This window comes from Rhinolophus sinicus, linkage group LG03, assembly GCF_036562045.2.
Source record: "Rhinolophus sinicus isolate RSC01 linkage group LG03, ASM3656204v1, whole genome shotgun sequence".
In the NCBI taxonomy this organism is placed as follows: Eukaryota; Metazoa; Chordata; class Mammalia; order Chiroptera; family Rhinolophidae; genus Rhinolophus; species Rhinolophus sinicus.
In genome coordinates, this window is record NC_133753.1 from 47,618,672 (window position 1) to 47,639,115 (window position 20,444).

The window sequence follows — 20,444 nt, forward strand, 5'->3', positions numbered from 1 at the left end:
ATTCATACCTGGGCAATGTGACTCCAGGATCTAATCTGACTCTCTGAACCACAACTCTATGTAGTTGCTTTTAAACAAAAACTCTCAAAATTTTAGCTCTTTGGAACTAAATGGCAGATGCTATTAAACTTCAAATTCTATTCTTCCAAACTAATGCCATCAATTTTTGTTTATTAGTGGTCTTTGCTAGTAATATAATTTTTCTATAGGACAGACGTGTTACTGCCAGAACTATAACTGCTTATGAAAAGTTGCAGAGAGTTAAACGAGACTATATTAGGCACACCACATACACTGCTTACATATCTGGTATGTGCCAGGCACCAGACAGAAAAGAAACAAGATAAAAAGCCACAAGCCCCCTGAAGAGGGCTCGGGAGCTTTGCTGACTATCAAACAAGGAAAAGGCAGATCGGCAGGAAAAACAGGACTCCTAAAGGAAAGGTTAGGTGCTCAGAGATCCCCATGGAGGGGAGAAGACTGCACTCACACCTGAGAAGAGCCCTGTTCCCCAAGTCCCCGTCCCAATCCCAAACCTCTCACCGAGTCCACCAGCAGCTTCTTGCTGGACTCCCCAATGCTCTTCAACGCCACGTCCACATCCTTCTGCCCGGGGAGGCAATTCACGCAGTTATTCAAGGAGTGTGAAACCGCTTTGGCCACCTGAATACACGGGGGGAGAAAAGCTCCATTAAGTCCATAAGAAAGCAGCTTGCCATGTAAACATTTTTGTACATGTGTTGGGAGTGAGTAGTGACAGTATGCAGAGCTGAAAAAGATTGGGAAAATCTCCACCAGCATCTACCTGACACTGTTTACTACTAAATCACCTCCTCTGGATCTCTCACCAGGGTTAACATCCTGTATTGGCAAAGGGTCTGACAGAGTGATACAGTACAACATACCTGCTCCCCAGAGCTAGGCTAAGCATGACTCTGTGATTCAAACACAGAACTCGCCAGTATTATGTCAGGTTCTAAAACAAAGATATCTAATACCAAGAGAAATAGAAATAGCTCCCTTCTTGAGAGCCCTGCAGAGGTCACCGAGGTGGATGCAAGCCTTGAGTTTTTTGGATCACAGTTAGCTGGGCCTGTGGTTGATTTCTGCTCAGCAACTGTCTGGGCCATCATCCTCAAATCTCACTCTGAGCACTTCCAGAGATGCCCACAGACGCCTTTTAAGCATGTGTGAGAATGCCGTTTAAGCAAACGCCCTGTTTGCACTCTTTGGTATTTTCAGTTAAAGGGTCAGGTCTTAGGAAGTGGGCTATCCTTCCTTTAACCTAAACCCTCTCCTTCCCAGCTTCCTTTGTGATAATCACAACTGCAAATTCCTGGCCTCACCTGGGCTAGTCTCTGCTGACTTTCTGCATCTCCAGGTGCAATCAGGGCCTGCTTGGCTTCTTGGATGAGCATGGCTGAGCCCTCCATCACGTCTCGAGCAGAATCTAACATGGCATGTGCAGCCGTGGGGTCACTCGTAGATGCAGCCACTCCGCGGGCCGCCTGGGCCAGGGTCTTCAGAGCTTGGGCTGTCTCTCTAGCAGCCACCCCTGGGGATAAAAGCCACCAGACTATTAGATTCCATCTAAAGTCATATTTGGGAGTAAGCCTCTAGGCCAGAGCCTCCTAGAAAGAAGAGAACCTTCTGACAGTGACTGGCACACTTATTATAAAATTTGAATTCCTGTGCTTCTCAAAGAATTCCCCCATACCACTGGCTCTGGGCCGATGTAAGAGAGATGTTACCACAAATGCCATGCTAAAAACGATCTCTCTCTGGTTCCCCTCACTCCCTCTGGTGCCCCTCTTGTTCCTAGACCTAAAAGACCAAATACGTGGGATCAAGTACACAGATGAATCATTCAAACTCACTTTTCTTCTCAATTGTTTTTATCTGGCATAAGCTTGCACAGGATAAGTGAACAAGTCTAAGTGTGCCGCTCAGTGAATTTCTGCACAGGTATACCTCCACATATCTATCATCCAGATGGAGACAGAGACCACCTCCATCACTGTGGTCTTTTCCAGTCAATATCCTCTCAACCAGAAGACATCACTGTTCTAGCTTCTATTACCTTTGACTATTTTACCTTTTCTTAAACTCCATGTTGATGGAACCACACAGTATGGATTCTTTTGTGTCTGGTTTCTTTCTCTGACCACTATGCTGTGAGATTCACCTATATTGTTACCCATAACAGTTCATTCCTTTTTCTTGCTGTGTAGTATTCCATTACATGAAGACATCAACATTTGTTTATCCATTCTTCTGCTAATGGACATTTGAATTCTTTCCTGTTTGGGCTATCAAGAAAGTTCTTGTGCCTGCATTTAGGTCGACATATGGAATCATTTCTTTTAATATAAACATAGAGTTCAATTGCTGGGTTATAGGGTAAGTGCATATTTAGCTTTAGTGGGCACTACAAAGCTTTATGCAGAATGTTCTTACCACTATGCACTCCACCAGCAATGTATGAGATTTCCAGTTGCTCTGCATCCTAGCCAAAACTTGCTATTGTCCAATTTTTTATTTTACCCATTCTGGTGGGTGCGCAGGTGCATCTCACTGAAGTGTAAGTTTTATATCCCTAATGGATAATGACGTTGAGCATTGTTTCACACACTTAATGGCCGTTGTGATGTCCTCTTTTGCAAAGTGCCTGTTCATCTTTAAAGTCACTTCTAAAGATGATGGGATTTGGTGATAAAGTACAAATATATACTGGTCCTTAAAAACTATAGTGCCACCTCCTGTAGAATGAACATGAGTCTTCGTACACAGCACTTAGTATTTGGCACACCCAAGAAGAGGATGAAGGCTGGAAATGCCAGAGCACATAACAAAGGAATCTGAGAACCGCGGAACAGCTGACCTTAAAGCTCATCACATCGAACCGTTTCACCAAGGAGGCCATGTGCTTGTCCACGGACATATGTTTAGGGGCAGCACCAGAGCGAGATCTGCGGTGTCTTAACTTCTGGATCAGACTCTCTGCACAGTGCTCTTTGGGGTAGAGAACTACCATGTTTCTCTGAAAATAAGACCTAGCCAGACCATCAGCTCTAATGCGTCTTCTGGAGCAAAAAATTAATATAAGACCTGGTATTGTATTATATTATATTATACCCGGTCTTATATTACATTATATTATATAAGACCCGGTCTTATATTAATTTTTGCTCCAAAACACGCATTAGAGCTGATGGTATGGCTAGGTCTTATTTTAGGGGAAACACAGTATGAGGGATCTTGTTAGAACACGTAACATCCACATGAAAAATACACAAATCAATTTCTCGCTTTCACTAAGCTTTGAGGTGACTATTTCTGAAAGGTCTCAGCCTGACAGTCTCTGTGGGCCACTGAGTGTGGCCTCACCTGCCACTGCATTAGCTGCGTGAGCACAGATGCAGTTGCTGGCCCTCTCCTTACTGAGGACAAGGTGTTGTAATACAATCAAGAGTGCAAAGGGCCCAGATCCAAAAAACAAGACAACTTTGCAGCATCACCTGCTAATCTGTAAATATTTAGTAAGCCACAGAGCCGGGACATAACCCTACAATCTAATCAAGGCAAAGTACAAAATAGCCAAACTACTGTTTCTCACATGGCACTTCTGAATGCAGCATGTGGAATCGAAGAATTTCAAGCAAAGTGTTTTTTTGTTGTTTGCTTATTTTTTTGTTGTTTAGATGGAAGCCAGAAGAGAAAACACAAAGATAAAGAAAGCTAAGGTAAAGGAGAGAAAAAAGCTGAGTAGAACAGTCCTTCCCTTTCATGTTTAAGCTTCCAGCATAGTTCAGGAAGGATGGCCTTGCTCAGAAAAGCACCAGATGTGGTTAAGACCTCATTTAGCTCTGGCTTTGCTGCTAATTAGCTGTGTGGCCTAGACTGTTGCCTTTTTCCTCTGGACCCGTTTCCCACAGGCTTTTGGAGAGGCTGAGATACAGCTCCGACTGTTGGAAATTCTAGGCGGTGATTTCTAGACCTCTCCTCTTGTCTTCCTATCATGTGAACTTTTAAATCTATTTCTATTTCAGTTGCATATGGCTGGAAGAATAAAACATTTGTCTTATGCAATAAGTCATGTTTATGCAAAAGTCATTTACTGAAACCGTTTGTAGACTCAGACAATTAAAAAAAAAAAAAAAAGGCAAAACCAGAAGAACTGAGTTCCAAAAGCTGAGACTTATTTGTCCATGTGTATCCATGTGTTTTCTGCTGAGGACTCACTATGAAATCTCAGGGCACATCAAGGGTCCTCTTTGGAGGGATCAGGTTTCCCAGAAAGAGGAAGCCACATGATCAAAAGGATGGAACGAGGCCACCAAAGGCTGGAGTCTAATGAACATCTAAGGCTGGACATGGCTGAACTCACAGCAGCGTTCTAAATGGTAACGATGAGAACCGTCAGGGTCAGGTCTCCAAGCACACACCACCCTCCAAATGAAACTGCTTCCATAGTCAAGTACGTATTACAGTGCCAGAACTGCCAGTGGGAAATACTGAGGCCCACCACTGTTCCAATAACCACAATCCTTTGAAGACACAGATCACTTTCCCAGTATCCTGCCTTCTGGATCTTAAGTTATATCCAGTAGGAGAGTCTTAAGAAGACACATCAGTGATATGAAATACAGAATTCTTTGTATTGGTAGTTATTCTTGATCAGAATTCATGTAGATTGTATGTAGATAGCATTAGACCACATACCAAACTCATGGGCTCAAACCAGGTATGACAGATTTTCAATCTGTCCCAAAGGATTTGGAAAGGATTCTGTCTATGTCACTGTATTCAGCACAGCAGAAATGTACTTTGAATGCTGCACTGCCCAAAACAAAAGCACACCTGCATCAGAACCCAGCCCCGTGGCAGCTAATGTGTAACTTCTGAATATCCCACACACCTTGATCGTGGACAAGGGACCTGAGACCCGCGGAATAGCTGTCCACACTCATGCTCTCTTCTCCTCGCTTCCCACCGCTTCTTCAACTTTCCTGGAATTGCCTTCAGCAGGGAGAGCAGTGACCTTGTTTTTCCTAAAGCAGTGGATGCTCCTTAAGTCCCTCTTCAGTGAGTTTCTGGGCAGCAACTACCTCTCTGGCTCTAGAGACATCCCTCTCTCCTAGTTCCCTTGCTCTCTCCAAGGCTGCATATTCTCATTTCTTTCAAAGATTTCCATTGCTCAGCCTTCTTAAATATATTTGAGTTCCTCAGGGTTACAGCTGATACACTTTTTCTCATTCTACCACTCTGCCAAGGCAAATGTATCTATCTCCATGGGTTCAATCATTATCATCTTATGAAACATTAAAAAATCTTTACCTTTAGCCCAGACTTCTCTGCTGAGTTCCAGTGACAAATGTCTAGCTGTCTAACGGGCACTTCTGCTTGGATGTGCTGTAGACACTTCAAACTGGGTGTATTTAAAGTTGATCCTGGCACCCAACACACCTGTCAATGGTCCTGCATTTCCATCCCAGGGATTCATACAACTCTTTATTTAGCTATCAGGTCAAATGCTCAGAGCTGTCCATGTTTCTTTCCTTATTCCCATCCCTGTCATTTCTAACCAGTCACCAACTGTCAGGTGTCTATTTAATCCATCCTTTCGTCTTCACTACTGTCTCATATGCATGAATGCAACAACCTTCTTACTGTTCTCTCTGGCTTCTACTTTGTCTCTCTCCAATTTATCTGCACATGAAAGGATGGTCAATCCATATCAAAGGTGACCTCAAACTGTATCCATAGATGAGAACTCCTCAATATTTTCAACACTCACAGGTTACATTTCAAATTGCTTACATTGGCCTACGAGGCTCTTTAGGATCTGACCCCAGCCTACCTTTCTAGCCTTATTTTTTCATTCCTCATCTCCTTGCCTTTTGCTTGAACCTTTCTCAGTTCATTTGGTCAGCCTTCTTTTCTTTCACCTTTGAGACTTCATATATTCTGTTCCCACTGCTATAACCACCTACTCAATGCCTGCCACAATGAAAATGAAATGGTGCTACTTCTAGGCTGTTTTTCAGACACCAACTAGACAGTTTGGATGGATGATATAACTTGTAATGCAGTCTTCCCTCCATTAAAGATGCATTTCATCATCTACACAAAATCTGGCAAGATTTCAGGAATGTTTAGAAATTCTTAAAACTTAAACCTCTCATATGCCCTATGCTTTTAAGAATTTACATATACTTTCCCTTCTCCTTGCATGTTAAATGAGTCCTAAACAATCCTTAAAACCCTAATCAGGTGTCAATTCCACTCTGAAAATTTCCCTGCCCTCCCATTAGGACAGAATTGTACATTCTTATTATTGCAGGTACTAAATTATACTGGGCCATAACTCTTATTGTTCTTGTATTTTCAAAGTGATAATTATATAGTTTTTTAAAAATATCAAAGAAGATTTTCCAGGTAGTAATAGCAGAATAACTTATTGCAGATGAACCCTCCCTCAGGAAAGCAACTAGAAACACTGGAAAAAACATAAAACATCTGTTTGAAGGCATTGGAGAGATACCAAGGCATCAAACTTTATCTTGATGGGTAAAGAAAGCACAGAGAAATGAGTACAATGCTTCTTCTACCTTCAAGGCATTTAATTTGTAAACTGTTGCCCAGAAGCTTAAAGGCGGAGCATAGCTTCCTGAAATCTCATAGGTCTCGGAAGGCAAAAAAAAACAAAAAACATAGGGGGTGGCCAGATGGTTCCGTTGGTTAGAGCTTGAACTCTTAACAAGTTTGCCAGTTCGACTCCCACATGGGCCAGTGAACTGCGTCCTCCACAACTAGATTGAAAACGGTGGCTTGAGCTTGGAGCTGGGCAACCAGTGGACGACTGGTTGGTTCAGTGGTTGGAGACTGGTGTTCATACCACCAAGGTTGCCAGTTCGATTCCCACATGGACCAGTGAGAAGCAATGGCTTGAGCTTGGAGCTGAGCCACCAGTGGGCAGCTGGCTGGCTCAGTGGTTGGAGCGCGGTGCTCATAACACTAAGGTCATTAGTTCAAGTCCCACATGGGCCAGTGAGCTATACCCTCCACCACTAACAACGACTTGACTTGGAGCTGAGCTGTGCCCCCCACAACTAGACTGAAAAAAACAACGATTTGACATCCTGGAAAAACACACTGTTCCCCAATATTCCTCAATAATAATCAATCAATCAATCAATCAATCAATCAATCAATCAATAGCATAGTTCTGAGCCCAAGAAAGAGAATGGTGCCGGTAAACATCACAGTTGTCTGGATGGGATGCACAAAGGATTATACCCTAAAAGGTAAAATGGAACTAGACTGCACAATTTCCAATCAATTCAGTCCTTGCTCACATTATGGTATTTTGCCCCCATCTTAACCAGCTGTTGGAAGCAAAGAATAATCCTCTGTAGGGAAGGAAACACATCTGGAGGCTCAAATGAACTCTACAATGTAAATACCAATGATTAGCATTAAATGAAAAAATAAAAATTACAAACACCAAGAGATAAAACGAATGGCTGAAAACCATGAGGAGAAAGAAAACGACAATACAAACAGGACCATAGGTGATTCTGATATTAGAATTATTTGAGCTGGATATTAAATAACTGAGATACATATATTAAAGAAATTAGATAAGATAGAGAATTTCAGCAGAGAAATGGAAACTATAAGAAAATGAAATGGCTTTTATAAAACTGAAAAATATGACATTTAGAATTATAAATGATAGAAAGAGTGAAAAACAATATAGACACAACTAAAGAGGAATTGTGAGTTGAAGACAGATCAAAAGATAAAACTGAGAATAAAGCATGGAGAAAAGAATTACGGCAATAATAGAAAAGAATATAGAAACACAAAACAGTGGAAATGGCTAATGTATGGGGTAACTGGAGTCTACAAAGAGGAAGAGAGAAAAAATAGGGCAGAGCAATATTTAAAGATACAACAGTTGGGAGTTTTCCAAAATTGATGTAAGACAACAGATCCCATTTTTAAGGGGTACTACAACCCAAAGCAGAATAAATATGCAAGAAAACTCCTCTAGGCACATTTTTCTTGAAAATGAAAGGCTGAGAAAATTCAAAAAGCAAGTAGAAGGGAAAAATAAAACCACATTACCTTTAGAAGAGTAAACTGACAGCTGACTTCACAACAGAAATAAAGGAAGCCAGAAGACAATGGAATAACATCTTCAAATGCTGGAAGAAAATAACTGCCAACCTAAAATTTTATAATAAGTGAAATTATCCACCAAAAATAAAGGCTAAACAAAGGTATTTTTAGACAAACAAAAACTGAAGGAATTGGTCATAGGAGACTCCCACTAAAGGAAATAATAAAGGGAAGTCTTCACGCAGAAAGGAAATAAGTCAGATGGGAGCACATGGAGATGCAAAAAGGAATGAAGAGCAATGGAAGGGTAAACATGGGGGTGATTCAATCAATACTGACTGTATGAGGCAACAATGAGGCTACGCTGAAGAGATTAAAATATATGTAGAATTAAAACACGCAACAATGAATGAGTTGGGAGAAAGGGAAATGAAGCTCAAGTGCCCAAAGATTCTTGCACTGTCTAGGAAGAGGTAAATACACTAACTTATATTAGACTTTAAAAATTGTAAGAGAATAGGCAATGAATGTACAACTAACAAGCTAATCAAAGGGAGAGAAATAGAATTTAACAAATACATATAAATCTGAAAGAAGGCAAGAAAGGAGAGAAAAAGGAATCTAGAACAGGTAGGCCATATAGAAAAGAAATAGTAAGATGATAGATTCAAATCCCAATATATCAGTAATTATATTATATGTATATGGACCAAATACTCCAATTGAAAGAAAAGGATTGTCACATCAACATATAACTCCTCCCTCCACAAAAGAAAAACTATATTATACTCACAGGATACACATTAAATACAAGCATACAGAAAAGTTGAAAGTAAAAGAATGGGAACAAATTTATCATGCACATAATGAAAACAAAAGCTTCTACACAGACAACTATACAATAGTATTGAGACAAAGGAAAATCTAAATAAATGGAGGGATATAATATATTCATAGATTAGAAGACTGTGATACAAAGTCAATAATGTAATGATGTCAATTATCCCACAATTGATTCATGTAACCCCAATAAAAGAAAAAACAACACAGTACTCTTTGTAGGGGTGGGGGTAGAAATTGACAGGCTGATTCTAGAATTTATGTGGAACTGTGAAGGGTCAAGAATAGTCAACACTAATTTGTGGAAAAACAACAGTGTTGAGGACTGACATAATCATATATTAACACTTAGTATAAAACTGCAGTAATTAGGAAAGTGTGGTACTGAGTAAGAACAGGCAATTAAAGCAATGGAAAAGAATCTAAAGGCCATAAACCAGCTTACACATATATGTTCACTTCATTTATGATGAGTGGCACTAAAGGCTTGGGAAAAGAATGGTCGTTTCAAAAGTGGTGCTGGGTCAAATGCATATCCACGTGGAAAAATTAAAGTAGGACTCTATTTGCACATATAGAAAACTCAGTTCCAAGTGGACTGTAGTTCTGAATATGAACAATAAAACAACAAAGCTTCTAGAATGTAACAGAGGAGAATATTTTCATGATCTTGGAGAGGGAAATTTTTAAATAGGACACGAAATGTACTAACCATAAAGAAAAAGAATTGGATTATATTTACAATTTTGTTCATCAAGAAACACATTTAAGAGAGTAAAATCGTAAGCCACAAGATACAAGAAAGGCATATAAGTGATAAAGAATTCCTACAAATAAAAAAGACAGCAAACTCAAATTTTCAAAAATGGACAAGACAAAAGACCTGAACAGGTACTTCTCAAAAGAAGATATCCAAATAGCCAATAAATATGAAAAGGTCCTTAATTGCACTGTCCACCAGGGAAATGCAAATTCAAACCATCCTGTGATACTACTGCACACTCAACGTAATGGCTAACATAGAACATGCAAAGTGGTAGCAAGAATGTAGAACAACTAGAACTTTCATTAGTATAGCTGAGTAGCTGCACAGCCTGTGACCCAGCAATTCCACTGGGATACCGAAAAGGTTCTATTACTTGATCTCTGCGGTGGTTTTTTGGTGCATTCAATTTGTGATTAGTCACGAAGCTATACATTTAGGACTTATGCTCTCTTCTGTATGTATATTACACTTCAACAGTAACATATATGTCAAAAAGAAAAGTCAAGCAGTACCACTGTATAGCAAAATCAACAATCCTATACTCACTCTTTCCCTCCTGACTCCTAGAGCCACTCAGTTCTTTATGCTTTGTTCTGAATAATTTCATATTTTCAAGTAATGGGATTATTTATCCTTAAACTTCTTGAATTTTCTATTTTAGAGAGCTATAGATGTCCTACTACCGTGTTTCCCCGAAAATAAGACCTAGCCGGACAACCAGCTCTAATACATCTTTTGGAGCAAAAATTAATATAAGACCCGGTCTCATATTACCATAAAATAAGACCCAGTATTATATCATATCATATCATATCATATCATATCATATCATATCATATCATATCATATCATATCATATCATATCATATCATATCATATTATACCGGGTCTTATAGTAAAATAAGACCGGGTCTTATATTAATTTTTGCTCCAAAAGATGCATTAGAGCTGGTTGTCCAGCTAGGTCTTATTTTTGGGGAAACACGGTATGTGTACTTCCTACTATGATAACATTTCCTTTCATACATAACCTGGTGTTTTTCCTAGAATTGATAATTATACAATCTGCTTCTTATAGTGTGCTCCTGCTCAGGGGAACCTGACGTCTCCAGTACTCAAACCCTACCTATCCCTGCAGACCTTTAAGTTTTTATTTATTCAGCTCTGTCAGTTACCACTCATTTGCGTCCTTCCATCTTCAAAAATTTTATTGATATCTTACTTGTTGTCATCTTTTCTCTTATTCTTTTTGGCCTTTTTGTTCCCCCTATACTTGAGTGGGATTTCAAGAGTCATACACAGGTCGTCTCAGAAGCCTACAGTTACTGTTTGCGTATAGTCTTCTAGGGGTGACCCATACATAGCTTGGGGGAATATTTTATTAGGTCTTTATATGCTTAACATCAAGCCCAGTAACAAGCTTGTGGAAAGTGCTTGAAAATTTTATGTTGAACTGCTGGGGAAAAAAAAAGCCAGGTTCATTGTCAAATCAGCAGACCCCCACTGCCACCCCAACGGTCTGCACCTGGACACATGACATCACGAAGGGTGTGAGTCTCACCTGTGTAGTGCTCATTGCCTTGAGCAGCACAGGTGAGGAGCTGTGCCATGGAGGAGCCCACTGCTTTAGATGTACTTCCCAGGTCCTGAGCACATTTTTCCAGCTGTAAGAATATTCAAGGGAGAAGAGAGCTTAGAAGAAAAGAAACATCCACTGGAGTCTTAGCATACAAAATAAAACAGATTAAACTTTGGGCCTTAGCTCCTTCCTACCTACTACTCCAATAGCACTAAGAAGAAGTGGGCTGAGGGGACAAAGCCTGAGCTTTAGAATAAACAAATCTAGGTTCAACCTCTGCTCCCCTCCTCCAGCTATGAGTGGGGTAAATTACTGAACCTCTCCAAGCCTTGGCTTCTTGAGATGATGATACCTAGCTCAGAAAGGTTTTCAGAGAATTAATATATATACTCAGCAAATGGTAGCTGTTAGTGTTACGCCTTTAGAAGCTAATTTAGAAAGTCTGCAACAAATCCTTAGTGAGAATTTATGCCTTGGCAGGAAGTGGGCAGACATCCAACTGTACCACCTTCCTGGACTGTGGGACCATTCACATTGTTCAATTTGATCATTATACTTTGAGGAGCTCTAACCAGAAGGAAATGCAATAGAAATCGAGGTTTGGAGCAGTAAATGAGATTATGAAAATGGGCAAAGTGCTTGCTTCCCATGAACCACACGTCATCTTGTTTTGTAAACTGAATAAATAATTCAGAGAACAAAGTCAGTAAAGGCCTAGGATAATTACTTGATTACTATAAAAGGACAACATTTTGGAAGAGAACTTCTAGGCAGACTGCGAGAGTGCAGAAACACATCAGAGAATGTGTGCATTTTTACTAATCCCACAGCCTGATTCACAAGAGAAATAAAGAAATAGAAGCAAATGAAAAATAGAATCGGGTCCATTATAGCCAACGATATGTTATAATACAGTACACACATTCTTTAAGAGCAGTTTCCTTAAAACTTACTTGGTGTTTCTTGTATTCTAACTGACCAGCGGTTTTATGTAAAGGCAGAATTCATGCCACGCAAGCCTCCCCTGGTCTCCCTGGAGTGCAGGAGTTTGCAAAGGGATACATACCTGGGCCACATTGCAAAACTGCTGGCCCCAGAGCCAAGCCTGACTATCGTTAGCTGGGTGACTTTATTTAAGTGACTTAAATTTTCTGAGCTTGATTTCCCTTGTCTTTACAATTAGGAATAGCCTGACTGAACAAATATTTTCTGAGTGCTTCTCATACACCAAGCGTTGTTCTATGGCCAATTAGATGTTCCTCAAGTCCCATATATTCTAAAAGTTCACCCAAAGAGTAGCAGTAGTTAAGGGATCACTCTTAACGTGAGTGATCGAGAGCATGGGTTTTGGAGCCCTGGGGATCTGGTCTCAAACCTTGGTTCTGCCACTAACTGGCTGGTAAACACTGCACAGAATAATAAAAACTTCTGCACCTGTTTTCTCAGCTGTTAAAAAATGGAGTTAACAAAACTTGCTCATGAAGGTTACTGTCAGGATAAATTTTAACTATGTGTATATACAGTGCTTAATAAATGGTGATATCGTATTAGCAATATTCAGTAATGTGGCAAAGGAGGTACATATAAATACGAAGGACTGGTAGAACTTTAGCTACGAAAACCCTGACGTAAGCATCAGAAGATATCATAACATGATAACTGATCTTCCCAGAGCTTTGTACTAAGTAAATGTTTTGTTTTGTTTTATAAAATGCGATTGTTGGGAATATCTCCTGTATTTATCTTTATAATCTCATTGGCACCCATACCATAGATAAAATACCTGAGCATAAAGGAGATATGGGATTTGTCCACAATTAGTTGATGATACAAGCTGGATCTACAAGCCAGAACTCCTAGCTCCAAACCTAGTTCATCAGCTGCACTGGGCGTTCTTTTCAGAAAAAGGTCGCAGGATTAGAACACTGGCCTCAGATACTGGCCTGTGTCTTGTTTATGAAAACAGGGATGAATATTAACAGATGCTTATTCATCCCCCATCAAACCCCAGGAAAGCACACACATCAATGTCACCAGACACCCCTGCAGGGCAATCTCTAGCCTAAGTGCAGTTTTAAAGAAATATGGTTATTCTAAGGCTTTGCATTCAAAATGTTTGAAATTCAGGTGTACTAACCCCAACCTCTGAAAAACAAAACAAAACAAAACAAAACCCTGCCTAACAAGAGTATAACAAAAGTAAGAGCTCTACTGGCGCTAACATGTCTTACCGTTTCCCCTGGAAGTGGTTTCAGCTGACTCTCCACGGCAGCCATCTTGGCATCCTGCAGTTCATTCTTAAGTGTCTGCACGGTGCTCAGAGCTGAATCGATTTCCATAGGACCACAGGCTTCATGGGCCTGTCAACAGAGTTGGGAATACGTGTACACATTCTGCTTGGGGAAAGTGTTCTCAGTTCTTTACAACATACGAAATGTCTTTCTGGATGGACCCAGTGAATTTCCAACTCTAGCAATAGAAAGCAAGGGTAGTAAGCATTTCCTGAGAGGGCAAAATCATCCTCAGTCAGAATCTTAGTCCTAACTTCCTCAGGTAATGAATTATGTATGTCTTATAACTGGATATACTTAAAGTCTCTAGGAAGCTATTTTTATCTGAAATGCATTTGCCTCTCAGACTAAGAGGATCCTTACTCTCCGTGACTGGCTTCTAGAGATAGGGCACCTAGCACAGCATGTGTGCACAGTGGCTTGAAAACATGTGGGGAGTAAATACATAAAGAAGAAAAGGAATGAACAAATGAACCCAGGACTCTGGGCCAAGTCTTTATCACCTTATTGGTTCTCTTCACAAATTTCTAGATTATAAACCATTACCCTTTCATACTGAAGATTATGAAAGATTTTTTTCCCCTTAGGAATTTGCTTAAAAAAAACTTCATTCTCTTCATCATTTCAAATACTGATCTCCAAATACCTTGATCACACTCCCCCAATACACATAATAATAAATTATATACTACATCTATAATTATGGAGCAGTATATTAAATACTGGTAAATCTTAATTCCTTTCCTATCTTAGGTAACAGTAACAACAGCAGCAATAAGTACTAATTGATTGATTTCTATGTGCCAGTTTCTACAGTGAGGAAACTGAGGCACACAGAAGTTAATTAACTTGCCCAACTCACAAAATTAGTCAACAGCAATGCCAGAGTTTGAATGCAGGTAGTCTGATTCCAGAGACAATACTCTTAACCTTTACACTATAGAAACAAATATTTGAAAGTTCTCTGTGGCTTCCTGTTCCCAGTGGACAGTCTCGCTTGAGTCCCACTTTGAGACTCATTGCTCCAGAGCAGTTATTTGAGGTGTGTGTGTGTCTAAGACTCACTGAGGAAACCTGTTAAAATGTAGATGTCGAGGTTTTATAACCAGAGATTCTGATTTCAGTTTTGCAGAGCCAAGGCCCAGCAGCCAGCATCCCCCTGGTGACTATAGGACACACGGTCCTTGGACTGCTGAGAAATGCTTTTCACTGCTCAAAATTTTACAGCTCAAAATGCTTTTTACTGGATATAATCTAAAGCTCGGGATATTTTCTTTGGTGATGTAGTGCACTGTTCATATTAAGAATTCAAGTCAGCTTCTATCCTTCCCTTGCTCGTGGACGAGTCTGTCTGTTTCTATAAAGGGATTGTTACAGTCAGGAAACATGAATTCATGCCAGAACATCTTGCTAACACCACATCAAACAGTGCAGTAATGAGGACTTCTAGTAATTAATAAGTTCCAGAGACAGAAACTCATTAATCCCTAATTCTGTTCAATTGAAGACCTTGTTAAGGTGAATCCTCCCATTTAAGATGTAAAAAAACTTTAGGGCCAAAAAAGATAAAATAAATGACCCCCTAAGATAGATTGGCTTCCCATACAATTTGTTATTACGTTCAAAAAAGGATAGCTGAAGATATGATCACTTACTTTGGCCCACCATTTGCCTGGCACAAAGAAACTGATGACTACCAGTCTCTCCTAATATTGTGCAAAAACTAGACCATTACTCGTCCCAGGGTACATGGGAGGAGGGGGAAGTATGCAACCTAAAATAGTTTTTAAAAAGTCATCAGTAACTAGAAGGTGGTAAGTAAGTCTAGGAGATTGTGCCTAAAAGTGGCATGAGCCAATGTACATGTGGGGCAACTTTAATGGTCATGCAAATGAAATGGACAAGAAATATGCCCAGTCAGGCCCTGGGCAGAACCAAGGTCACACCAGCAGTCAGGAATTAAAAGCACATTCTCAATGAGCCAACCGCTGTGAGAAGGGTCTACTTGCCTTCTGTGAGGCAGTACGCAGCTCCGCCAAGCTGGTGGCAAGGTTCTTGGCACACTGGCTCAGCTGCATGGCTGCTGCCTGGTCGCTCACTGTGGGCACTGCAGCTTTGGCAGAGGACACCATCTTGCTTCCAGGCTGTAGAGAGGTGAGCAGAAAGTAAGACCGATCCTGGGCAGCAAGAGCAGAGAGTAGACCCAAACAGCGAGACCATCATATCAGCCAGAACTTACTTTCTTCCTAAAACATGGAATATTAAAACAACCTACATTCCCCCTGAAGACTGCGACCCCAAATTGGATACTCTAGGAAAGTAAGTACATTCTAGGAATGCTTAAAACAGAAAAAAAAAAAAAAAAAAAAAAAAAGCTGTGTCATCGGGAAACAGGCAAAATTGGGATAGTAGCTTAAAATCCTCATTTAAAGCAGATTTCAAAGAGAATTTCTTATTAAATGATTCTTTGTGTTTCTTAGACTAGCTCTTATAATCTATGTCTCAAATATATCCAATAGATTATTTAGAAAAATATAGGCAGACAAAATGAAACAAAATGACCTCTCATATCTCACTATTCAGGATAATTTCACCATGCATGAAATGTCTGTACACATACATATTTTCAAAAATAAGATCATACATTAAAAATAAGTTAAAAATAAGATCATATTTATTCTATTTTTCAAACTCCTTGTTTTACATATTCTATCTTTTTAATAGCGATGTAGTATTCTAGTGTATACATCTGTTAATATTTTTCAATCCTGTATTGTTGGGCATGTTTCTATTTTTTCCAATGACAAACAATGGTATGATAAATACCTTTGTGGCTAAAATTTTGTGCATGTTCATATTTCTTTTTTGTATAAATTCTTAGAAGAAGAATTTTTGGAACAAAGAGTATACAGAATTTTAAGGGGTTGAATGTGCATGCTACATAACTGCTCTTAATAAAGTTGTAAAAGATTTAATTGCCAGACCATAAACAAAAGGGACAAAAGTTAAAATTTTAATATTTAAAGAATTCATGGAATTTGTAAGAAAAACCAACATGAGTGCACAAAAAGCACAGACAATTTCACATAACAAAAACAAATAACTAAAACAGGAAAAATGATTAATATTGTGAAAATCAAGGAAATGCAAAACCAAACAATAACTTTACCAAGCAAATTGGCAAAATACATAACACACACACACAGCTTCCACGTGTAAGCACATGGTGGAAAGTTCATGAACCTACTTATGCAACCTCGTGTGTGTGTGTGTGTGTGTGTGTGTGTGTTTTAAATGTTTTTCTTCTCCAACTTGGAAAGGATGTATTAAAAAGTGTGCTTTAGAGTTTCCTGTCAAGATTGTGGAGGCGGTAAATGCTGTGCTTCCCTCCTCTCATGACCACATCAAAATTACGAAACTACAGAACAGCCATCACTGAGAATCTTCTGAAGTGTAGTTAACAGACATTCTACAACAAGGGACATACAGGAGAAACCACATGGAGGCTGACAGGAGAGGTGGAGATGTGGAATGGGCTGGTCCCACACCCACGTGTTGCAGTTAAAAATCAGGAGGGATATCTTGGCTGCAGAGGTCCTGCATGAAGAGCGAGGGATCCCAGCCCCACACCAGGCTCCCCAACACAGGGCTCCACTGCTGAGAAGTCCGCACAACTTCTGGCCGTGAAAGCCAGTGGATACTGTGGCTGAGTGAGATGGAGGGCGGCTGGAGTCCAAGGCATTCCTCTTAAAGGGCCTGTGTAGGGACTTAGTCACTGATGGACTCACTCACTCTGGGGTAGCAGTTCAAAAGGTGCCAGGGACATATGGGGAAGAACTAAATTTTCTGGCTGCACAATAAGGGCTAGAGGGGCAGCTTTCACCCAGACAGAAATGCTAGCAGAAGCCACTATTCCTTTATTGAACCCTCCTACCACCCATTCTGCACACGCAAGCCGGCACCATATCTGAGCCTCCATCAACCTAGTTAACACCATTTGCCCTGCCCTGGTGATTCCCTAAGAACCTGCCCCACCCAAATTTTAGGCCCATCCAAGCTGCTTCCAGTGGCTTTTACAAACAAATGGCCCATCTTGGCTGATGTTGCGGACTTTCCTAGACTCTCTCAAGGGTTCACAAACCACAAACAAGCAGCATCTGGTATTGGCATGCCCCAGACCTCTTGCTAAGCAGCCCCAAGCCTGGTATTAGTAGCAGTGTTGGACTCAGTTTGCAGCTTAGATTCTTGCAGGTACTTCCAAGCCCAGCCCAAGTGGCAACTATCTGCAGATCATTCTGTAGCTCATACCAAACGGCCCCAGTAGGGCACAGGCAGCACTGACCTTAGCCTGTGACAGAGATTCCCCCACTCCAAAGGCCCCAGAATCAACATACCCAGTGGCCAGCTTCAGATTATACCAAAGCACCACTCAATGACCAACAACTTCCACAAATGAAATATCCAAAGGGCAGACTGGGCAGGCACCAGAGTACTACTAAAGCAAATCCTACTCCATAGGGTCAGCCTGAGCATAACAGCTCCTCCACTGTAGTCATGGCCAATCCTCACAACTAATCAGCCTAAGGGTCAATCCCTCCCATTGACATCTCTCCCAACAGCAATCGAGGCTCAGCTACAACAGAAGGGCACATACAATCCACACAAGGGCTACATCTGGAGCATCCAGCTCAGGTGGCCGAGGAGATTGAGTCACTGGGCCCCATGGAACAACGACTACATAAGGCCACTTTAAAAGCCTGGGAGACATAGCAGCCCTACCTAATACATAGAAACAAACACAGAGAGGCAGTTAAAATGGGGAGACAGAAACATGTTCCAAATAAAAGAACAGAACAAAGCTCCAGAAAAAGAACTAAACAAAATGGAGACAAACAATCTACCAGATGCAGAGTTTAAAACAATGGTTATAGGGATGCTCAAAGATCTCAGGGAGAACTTTAACAAAGAGATAGGAAACATAAAAATGGAGATAGAAAATATAAAATAAAGGTCAGAAATAAAGAATAAAATAACTGAATACTACGACATGAGGGATAATCAACAGTAGATTAGGTAAAGCAGAGAATCAAATCAGTAATTTGGAAGATAAAGTAGCAAAAAAACCTAATCAGAACAGCAAAAAGAAAAAAAGAATTCAAAAAAATGAGGACAGTTTAAGGGGCCTCTGGGACAACATCAAGCATACCAAAATTCACATTATAGGGGTATCAGAAGGAGAATAGACAGCAAGGAACTGAAAATCTACTTCAAGAAATAATGGCAGAAAACTTCCCTAAACAAATAGACATATAAGCCCCCAAAAAGATGAACACAAAAAGGCCTGCTCAAACCAAGAAAAGAAAGAATCTTAAAAGCAGCAAGAGAAAAGCAGTTAGTTACCTACAAGGGAGCTCCCATTAGTCCATCAGCTGATTTCTCAACAGAAACTTTGCAGGCCAGACGGATTGGCATGAAATTTCAAAGTGATGAAAAGCAAGAACCTACAACCAAGATTACTGTACCCAACAAAGCTATCATTTAGAATCAAAGGACAGATAAAGAGTTTCCCAGACTAGAAAAAGCTAAAGGAATTCATTACCACCAAACCAAAATTACAAGAAATGTTAAAGGGACTTTTTAAAGAAGAAAACAATAAAGATAAAAATATGAATAACAAAATTTCAGTAAGTACATATCTATCTTTAATATGTAGTTGAATTAAATGCTCCAATCAAAATACATAGAGTGGCTGATTGGATAAGAAAACAAGACCTTTACATACGTTGCCTACAAGAGACTCACTTCAGATAGAAAGACACACACAGGCTGAACGTAGAGGAACAGAAAAAGATATTTCATGAAAAAAATCTGGGGTAGCAATACTTATACCAGACAAAACAGACTTTAAAACAAAGGCTATAATAAGAGACAAAGAAAGAACTCATAATCCCACTTCTGGGTATTTATCCGAAGAAACCTAAAACCCAACTTGGAAGGGACATGTGCATCCATATGTTCATTGCAGCATTGTTTATAATAGGCAAGCTATGAAGGCAACCCAGGTGTCCACCAAGGATGAATGGATAAAAAAGAGGTGGTACATATGTACAACAGAGTATTGCCAGCCATGAAAAGAATGAAATCTTGCCATCAGCAATAACATGGATGGACCTAGAAGGTATTATGCTGAATGGAGTAAGCCAGACAGAGAAAGGCAAATGCCATATGATTTCATTTATATGTGGAATCCAAAAAACAAAATAAAGAACAAACAAAACAGAAAAAAACTCATAGATACAGAGAACATTTTGATGGTTGCCAGATGGGAGGGGGGTTGATGGTATGGGTGAAGGAGGGAAAGAATTAAGAAGTACAAATTGGTAGTTACAAAATAGTCATGGGGATGTAAAGTACAACACAGGGACATAGTCAATAATATTGTAATAACTATGTATGATGTCAGATGTGTACTAGATTTATCAGGGTGATGATTTTGTAAGTTATATAAACGTCTAATCACTACGTTGTATACCTGAAACAAATATAATATTGTATGTCAACTGTAATTGAAAAATAAATTATTTTTAAAAAGTGTGCTCCAAATACTGCTAGTTGTAAATTTACTCATTCAACCTTCTTTGCATAACAATTTCCAACATGTATGAAGTTAAGAATGTAAAAACTTTTTGATCTGCTAATTCCATTTCTGTTTACTTCTAACCCTGCCTTCTTCTCGTAAAGATCTGATATGTCTACGATAGCAAGATTAAAAAAACAAAAGAAAAAGAAAAAACAAGGGCAGGGACAGAGTGGACCATGGAACACGTCGGCACTGCACTGT

The 20,444-nt window shown here is 39.9% G+C and overlaps 1 protein-coding gene across 8 annotated transcripts in view; it reads right to left on the minus strand.

The window, feature by feature from the left end:
- Nucleotides 1–20,444, minus strand: part of TLN2 (talin 2) — a 410,543-nt gene that overhangs the window by 104,049 nt on the left and 286,050 nt on the right. For all 8 annotated transcript variants that reach the window (XM_074327637.1, XM_019755358.2, XM_019755362.2 and 5 more), the window contains 5 exons: nucleotides 15,613–15,747; nucleotides 13,544–13,672; nucleotides 11,295–11,397; nucleotides 1,347–1,555; nucleotides 544–663 (listed from right to left, as the gene is read on the minus strand). In XM_074327637.1, coding sequence (XP_074183738.1) covers nucleotides 544–663; nucleotides 1,347–1,555; nucleotides 11,295–11,397; nucleotides 13,544–13,672; nucleotides 15,613–15,747 — 696 coding nt within the window. The remainder of the gene's footprint in view (nucleotides 1–543; nucleotides 664–1,346; nucleotides 1,556–11,294; nucleotides 11,398–13,543; nucleotides 13,673–15,612; nucleotides 15,748–20,444) is intronic.